Consider the following 7262-nt stretch of genomic DNA (forward strand, 5'->3'; position numbering starts at 1 on the left):
TACCCTTAAGCTGCTCGTTTTGGATTAAGCTCCTGTACTTATTGCTCACGTAGCTGATTTCAAGAATCCTTTTGATTTAGCTGATCAGGGTTTCGTCTCTCCACCCAGCATTGTTATTTTATCTGACACACAACACAACTGAGGTGGCACAAGGATAAGGCTGGGCAGAATCCAGTTTGCAGGAGTATTTTGGGTGGGAGGGAGGGGATCTCTTCTCTTGTAACCTGTGTCCCCAAGGAGAGGTCCCCGGCTCTCCTGCCTGTACCCCACCCTAAAGCACAACCCAGGCTCACCACGGGGATCGAAGCTCCTGGGTGAGGGTTCACCCACGAGCCCAAGATCAAGAGGCAAAGGTTGTTTTAGAAAAAATTTCCAACTGAATGATCTCAGCAGACTGAATTAGGGGGGTGGGAGGGAGCTGGAAGAAAAGCAGCTGAATTCCCCTCCACAGAGTGCCTTGGAGAGCCAGCAATGACGTGGAGACTGCTGGTTAAACACAGGGGGGGAGGAAAAAATGTGATAAAAATACCACTTCACAGGGAGTTTTTGAACCCTGAGCCTGGCAAGGAAATTCAAAAGAAGAGCAATCACTTCAAGCACATTTTTAATTATTATTTGACACGCCTCATGGTACTATTGATTGAAAGTATTTTTGGAAAAGGGATTTACTTACTGTCTTTGAAAGCCACATTAACTGATTTCTGTCTCCCCTTGCAATAGGGGGAGACAGTTTTTTGGTAAGATCCCAGTAAATACTGCCATGAGACAAACTTCCACTCAGCTCTTCCCTGCAAGCCCGTGATCATTTAGATCTCTTTCCTGAAAGAAATCAAAATAGCTGCACTGATCAGTAAACCCACCACCAGCTCCACCTTCCCTGAGCCGACAAGAGGACACGCACGTCCAGTCCTGGAGCTGGCAGTCCTGGAAAAGCCCCTGTTTGTGCTGCCCTGCTTCCCCCGGAACGTGTTAAACCCCAAACTTCACCTTGCAAAAGCTTCCCTGGCAAGGAACCTTTACTCAACGAGTGAGCCCTTGGCTCGCCCGAGGAGAACCCGCTCCCAGGGTCTCGGGAGAATCGTGTTGTGTCCTGCCCCTGCGCGCAGACCTCAGGGACTCGTCCCATCCAACCCTAATTCCATGAGTCAGAGCAGCAGGCTCTGGGAGAGGGGGGAGCTCCCTCACTCCGTTACTTTCCTGCCTGCAAACAATGCATTTTTCCGTGCCTCGCCGTAGCCTAGGTGTGTTTGACAAGGCAAGTTGCTGCAAGGCACGTCAAGTTCTGAATTCCCGTGCCAAGTTTTCCAAGCAGATAAAAGAGGAGGCTCCCAAGCTCTCCCATCACAGGGGTTTCTGTCTCCATTGCCCTCTGCTCTTTTCCTGCTGCGCAGCTTTTATTCACCAGCCTTTTTTTTCCCCCCTCTCTGCTCTTTGCATTTCCAATCGAACAAGCCACCATGAGTCGGATCTCTTTCAGATCATCTACTGGAGGGGGCGTGAGGGGCTTTAGCTCGGGCTCTGCTATCGTAGGAGGAGGTGGCGGTGGTACCAGAAGCAGTTTTAGCTCCGTCTCTGTTTCCAGAGTTGGAGGAGGAAGAGCCGGAGGTGGAGGAGGCTTTGGAGCTGGTGGTGGCTTCGGCAGCAAAAGCCTCTATAACCTAGGTGGAAGCAGAAGAATCGCCTACAGCTCGGTCGGTGGAGGTCTACGGAGCGGAGCCGGTGGCGGATATGGCTTTGGTGGAGGAGCTGGCTTTGGTCTTGGCTATGGTGGTGGAGCAGGCGCTGGTTTTGGCTTAGGAGGAGCTGGTGGTGGTGGCGGCTATGGGCTGGGCAGTGGATTTGGGCTGGGAGGACCTGGATTTGGTGGTCGAGGTGGTCCTGGGTTCCCCGTTTGCCCACCCGGTGGCATCCAAGAAGTGACTGTCAACCAGAGCCTCCTGGCACCCCTCAAGCTGGATATCGACCCGGAAATCCAGAAGGTGCGGACACAGGAGCGGGAGCAGATCAAGACCCTCAACAACAAATTTGCCTCGTTCATCGACAAGGTGAGAGTTTGGTCTCAGACATGAAGCCATGCATATTATCAGTTGCCTCGGGAAAAAAACAACAGGAAGAAACTTCCTTTGGATTTAGGGGCTTGCCTGAACTCATCCCAGCCAACAAACAGCGTGGGATGGCTGAAAACTAAGAACTATCTCATGTTTCCTCTTTGCAAGGATGAGCTTTTCAGTGCCTTATTTTATTGAAAAAGTAAATCCCCCTCTTCCCTGTAAAAAACATCCTGGGGGATGGATGGATCTTCTGCTGGTTGTAAAATGGCAAAGCTCTCCCCAACTCAATGGGATAACACCAGTTAAAACCGGTAAGGTGGGCTGAGCATGTAGTTGGGGGAGAAACACCTAAAGCTGCAGATACAGGTGCTCAGCCTGCTTGATAGCTCTTGAAAAATCTCACTAAACCTCTTCACTGCTTTTGATACTTTCCAGAATCTGGTGCCCTGAATTAGGACGATCTTGATATTTTCCCTTTGACTGTCCCAGCACTCCCTGACCTTTTCTTTCTGTGTTGAACGGCCCCTCTCCTGGCAGCGGGGGTTCTCTGCGTTGTGCACGTGGGCTTCAGCACGTGCCCGTTTCTGTTTCTCCCCAGGTGCGCTTTTTGGAGCAGCAGAACAAAGTGCTGGAGACCAAGTGGACCCTCCTCCAAGAGCAAGGTCACACAGTCACCAGGAAGTCCCTCGAGCCCTTTTTTGAAACCTACATCAACAACCTCAGACGGCAGCTAGACAGTCTCATGGGAGAGAGGGGCCGGTTGGACACTGAGCTGAGGAACATGCAGGACATGGTGGAAGACTTTAAGAACAAGTAAGAATTCGTGTGCTCTGTAGCATAAATGATTCACAGATGGGGAAACTGGGGCAGGCTGCTCATGCTCGCTGTGCACCCCCCTGTTTGCACTGGGATCCTCTCCCAGTTTGCAAAATGAACACCAAAAAGCAAAACTTGGACCCAGAATTACCTCTAGTTACGACAGATTTCTTACATGCAGGATCAATATTTAGCAGAGAACTCGCGCAGTCGTGGGGAGCTGCTCCAGCGTAACTGAGGTCATGGTCTGGCCCCTTGAGCCTCCCGAAACAATGTACCTGGAGACAGAAAACCACAGAAATCATGAGTTTAGTGGGCAGGCAAAAAGGGAGTGAAACGCAGCCACAAACTGCCAGCTCCCAGACGCCCCATTTCTCTTTCTGCAAAGGCAAATCCGGGTGACCTGGGTGCGCTCGGCCTCGCTCAGCTCCCACACGTGAAGGATGCTCAGCTCCTTCCTCCCAGCTCTGCCACAGAAAATGATTTCCCCGTGGGGGCAGCTAACACTGTCCTAAGCTAAGGCATCCAGTGGAGGGGGGTGAGTCAGTTTTAGGACACCCCAGTCAGTGTCCGCTGACTGTAAGGGACATTTAGGGTTTTTTTTTAGGTGAGGCTGTTCATTTTTAGCAGGCTGTAGTCTGGCGAGAACAACCTCTCCTTTATTGAACCAGATCTGGCCAAGTGCAAATTTGGGAAGAACACCCAAAGGCCTGACAGATGTTTGTACTGGATAGTCAAGCATGTGAAGAGACAGATTTTTTGGGGGGACAGCAGGGAAACGGCACTTAGAGCTGACAGGACGGACTGACATAGCTTCTGTTGTTGTACTTCAGGTCTCAATATGTATTATAGGCTTTTAGAACTACAGATAAAGCCCAAAATGACACATGATATTGTCTAGATTTTGGAGCTACTGCCTGTTTCAAGCCTAGAGCTGGTTCCCAGTCCACTGGTTAGCCTCCACTTCTCCCCATGTCTGCTCAGAGATCCATCTGCAGGGATATCTCTGCCAATATTAGTTAGAGGACTGGCACGAACCTGCCTTTAAAATCCAGGTCTTTGCCTCAAGAGCCTACATGTTTTGTCTACTTTCTAGCTAAGCCCTGCCCTGATTATCTGATGAGAGGATGTTGCTCAAAGCCATAAAAAAGTTCCACAGAAACACAGTCTGAGGGATAATCATCTGCTCTTGCACAACCACGGCTAAAGAATCACAGACTTTTTTATTTTAATTAACTGCTGCAGTGGGTTATTGAGAGCCATTAGCATTATTATAATATCAAATATCAAATTGTCAGATTATTACATATTTGTAGGCATTGCAATGCAGCCTCGCTCAAAACCTTTTGCATAACTTTGCTTTGGGCAAAGGTCACCATGAATATCTGCTCCCACTTCCTACCGAAACGGGCTCTGATCCTGCTCACGTTTACAAACCAGCTTGGCTTTGAGGGCAGTGATTAAAGTCTATTCATTTTAGCTGGGACTGCTCCCACCAGGGAGGTTCAGAGCCAGTAACCTGCATCTGCGCTGGACTGTAAGCAGGTGGGAGCAAGGAACAGATCCCCAAGCCACAGCAAATGATGAGGGACTGAGTGGTCCCAGCTCTGCTTCCCATGCTGGCTTTGCTCCTCATTTCCACCAAAACCCTCTCACCCTTTTATCCTAACAGATATGAAGATGAGATCAACCGGCGCACTGGTGCAGAGAACGAGTTCGTGGTCCTCAAGAAGGTGAGTGAACTGGGAGTTATGGGACAGACAGTGAAACTAACTTGGCAGGCACAGAGTTCAAGCAAAGCTGATGGGAGCCCAGGTCCTCCAACCTCCTGGCAGGGTCGTGCTATGACACTGGCACGTGAAGGAGTAAGTATGGGCTGGGGCCTCCTGAGGCCACGCAAGGGCATAACCTTCTCCAAGCCAAAGGAGCTGCCCTGGTTTCTGAAGACAGCTCCTCTGGTTGCTATTGCAAACCATCTGCTCTCCTGTGGCTCGGTTCAACTCTGTCTCTGGTAACATGACCGTGAGTCAGAGCTTTGCCTTCTGCCCAGGAACCTGAATCTGGCTCACAGTAAATGTCCAACATTACATGAAAAGCCCCAAACCTTGACCAAAGCAATATAAAAACAAGCCTAAAGAATAACAGACCTGGAAGCAGAGAGATGGTCCCACTAGTGTCCTGGAGCCCCTTTGGCTTCATCAGAAGCCTTTGGTTTTCTTTTCCTTAGGATGTGGATGGTGCTTACATGAACAAGGTCGAGCTGCAGGCCAAAGCAGACACGCTGGCAGATGAAATCAACTTCCTGAGAGCTCTCTACGAAGCGGTAAGAATCACAGAAAGCACTCAGCCCTCCCTGGGCAGTGTCCTCCACAGCTCCCTGCCACCCTGCTCTCCACCCGGCTGCCGTGCTCAGACACGGGCAGCAGTAAAAACGAAGGTGCCGTTGCCTTCTCAGGCATAAGAGAGAAAAGGGCAGAGAGAGAATGGGGGAAACGCAAGAAAATGGCTCACTGGAGAGGGCTCCCCAGCAACCCCTTGTCCAGGTGGTGTCCAGCCCAGATACCAGACCAGTACTTTTTTGCATCTTCTGCAGGAATTGTCCCAGATGCAGCAGCACGTATCCGATACCTCTGTGGTCCTATCCATGGACAACAACAGAAACTTGGACCTGAACAGCATCATCGCCGAGGTCAAGGCGCAGTACGAGGACATCGCCAACCGCAGCCGGGCGGAGGCTGAGGCTTGGTACCAAAACAAGGTGGGTGCCCAGAACGTGACCGGTTTCTGTGGTTCACGTGGCATCACCCCGGCTGAGCAGAGGCAGGGCTAGAGGAGGAAGGATCACAGCCTTACACCAGGGATTCATTTCTTTTGGACACGTGTTGCAGTCGGCTCTTGTGTACAGATCCCCAGCGTTCGCCCCTGGGCTGCAACTCTTGACAAGCCTTATATTGCTTGTGGTGGAACCAAGGGACAGTGTGAAATGCCCTGACCCCGGGCTCACGAGGAGCCTCTGGTAGATTTGGCCCCAGACATGGAGCACTCCTCTTGCCCTTCCAGGTTTCCACAGTAGGTGACAACCCATAGGTGCTCTATGCAACACAACAGCTGCTGCCTTAGCATATATGGATCACTGTGGGCAGGTTGCTCACAGGAAAGTTGTCCCCCCACCCTTAACCCGCATCCAGACCTGCGCTTTGTGCCCTGAAGTCCCCTCACCCTTTCCCGAGCCCTGTGGTGCTTCACCAGTGCTCTCCTCCTTTCCACCTACCAGTACGAGGAGCTCCAGGTCTCTGCTGGGCGGCACGGCGACGACCTGCGCAACACCAAGATAGAAATTTCAGAGATCAACCGGGTCGTCCAGAGGCTGCGGAACGAGATCGAGAGTGTGAAGAAACAGGTAGGAGGGGGATGCTCCTGCAGAGCAGCTGCTGCGTGGTGGGGAGCAGCGTGGAGGAGGTGACGCTGGCCAGGCCTGGCAGAAAGAGCCAGCTCCTGGGAAGGTCAGGCTGCCCCGCTGCATTGAAGAGGGCATGGCCACCTCTGCCCACCAGAGAAGGTCCCTCAGCACAAGGAGGTGCTGTGATAGCCACTTTCTTGTTGGGGAGCAAACTATGAGCTACTAGGCTACCCCAGAAAGGGTGCAGCAAAGAGGAGTGGAAGTTTCTCCTTTTCTTGAGGGACAGGATTACGGTACAGCTCCCCAGTCACCCACCCTACAACATCTTGGTGGGATCCTGGGAGCCACCAGCCAGTATCTACAATACCATAGCAATACCCAGGAGAGCAGGTTGGGGTGGCCCAAGTTAAACCACCATTTTCCTCACTTTCAGTGTGCCAACCTCCAAGCTGCCATCGCCGAGGCCGAGGAGCGCGGGGAGATGGCCCTCAAGGATGCCAAAGCCAAGCTGGCCGAGCTGGAGGATGCTTTGCAGAAAGCCAAGACAGACCTGGCCCGGCAGCTCCGCGAGTATCAGGACCTGATGAACGTCAAGCTGGCCCTGGACATCGAGATCGCGACCTACAGGAAGCTGCTGGAGGGCGAGGAGAGCAGGTGAGGACATGCACATGGACCTGTCTGTTGTGTGCTGCTCTGGGTGCATCTCCTTGGGCTCAAGTGATCGTCACCGAGTGATGCACCAAGGGCAGAGAGGGAGATATTTTACATTGTGAGCTTTGTAGGAAAAAATATTCCTACCTGCAGCTCTTGGCACCTGATGCACTAATAAAAATGAGCGTGGTCACCTTCCACCCGTGACACAGACACACCCCACCGGAGGCCACGGGAGGCTCAGTACATGGTCCCAGTGGCTCGTACTGTATCGTGGCTGCACGTTGGCTTTATTGCTCACTCGGCCCTTTCCCCACAGGCTCGCCGGCGAGGGAGTCGGAGCC

At 52.1% G+C, this 7262-nt stretch overlaps 1 protein-coding gene across 1 annotated transcript; it reads left to right on the forward strand.

Moving 5' to 3' along the window:
* Nucleotides 1–1363: 1363 nt before the first annotated feature.
* Nucleotides 1364–6925, forward strand: LOC103772047 (keratin, type II cytoskeletal 5-like). Its single transcript, XM_008939365.1, has 7 exons — nt 1364–2045; nt 2650–2864; nt 4540–4600; nt 5095–5190; nt 5461–5625; nt 6142–6267; nt 6701–6925. Exons 1-7 carry the CDS (start codon nt 1458–1460, stop codon nt 6923–6925), a joined length of 1476 nt encoding a protein of 491 aa, XP_008937613.1. The 5' UTR covers nt 1364–1457.
* The last annotated feature ends 337 nt before the right edge of the window (nt 6926–7262 follow it).

The sequence above is a fragment of the Merops nubicus genome, unplaced genomic scaffold (assembly GCF_000691845.1).
Source record: "Merops nubicus isolate BGI_N331 unplaced genomic scaffold, ASM69184v1 scaffold36624, whole genome shotgun sequence".
In the NCBI taxonomy this organism is placed as follows: domain Eukaryota; kingdom Metazoa; phylum Chordata; class Aves; order Coraciiformes; family Meropidae; genus Merops; species Merops nubicus.

Excerpts from the sequence above, each read along its gene's own strand:
- LOC103772047 (XM_008939365.1), top strand. The coding sequence starts at position 1,458 with ATGAGTCGGATCTCTTTCAGATCATCTACTGGAGGGGGCGTGAGGGGC. Across the intron at positions 2,865-4,539 it reads GTGGAAGACTTTAAGAACAA|ATATGAAGATGAGATCAACC; the intron begins GTAAGAATTCGT and ends TTATCCTAACAG. Across the intron at positions 6,268-6,700 it reads TCGAGAGTGTGAAGAAACAG|TGTGCCAACCTCCAAGCTGC; the intron begins GTAGGAGGGGGA and ends CCTCACTTTCAG.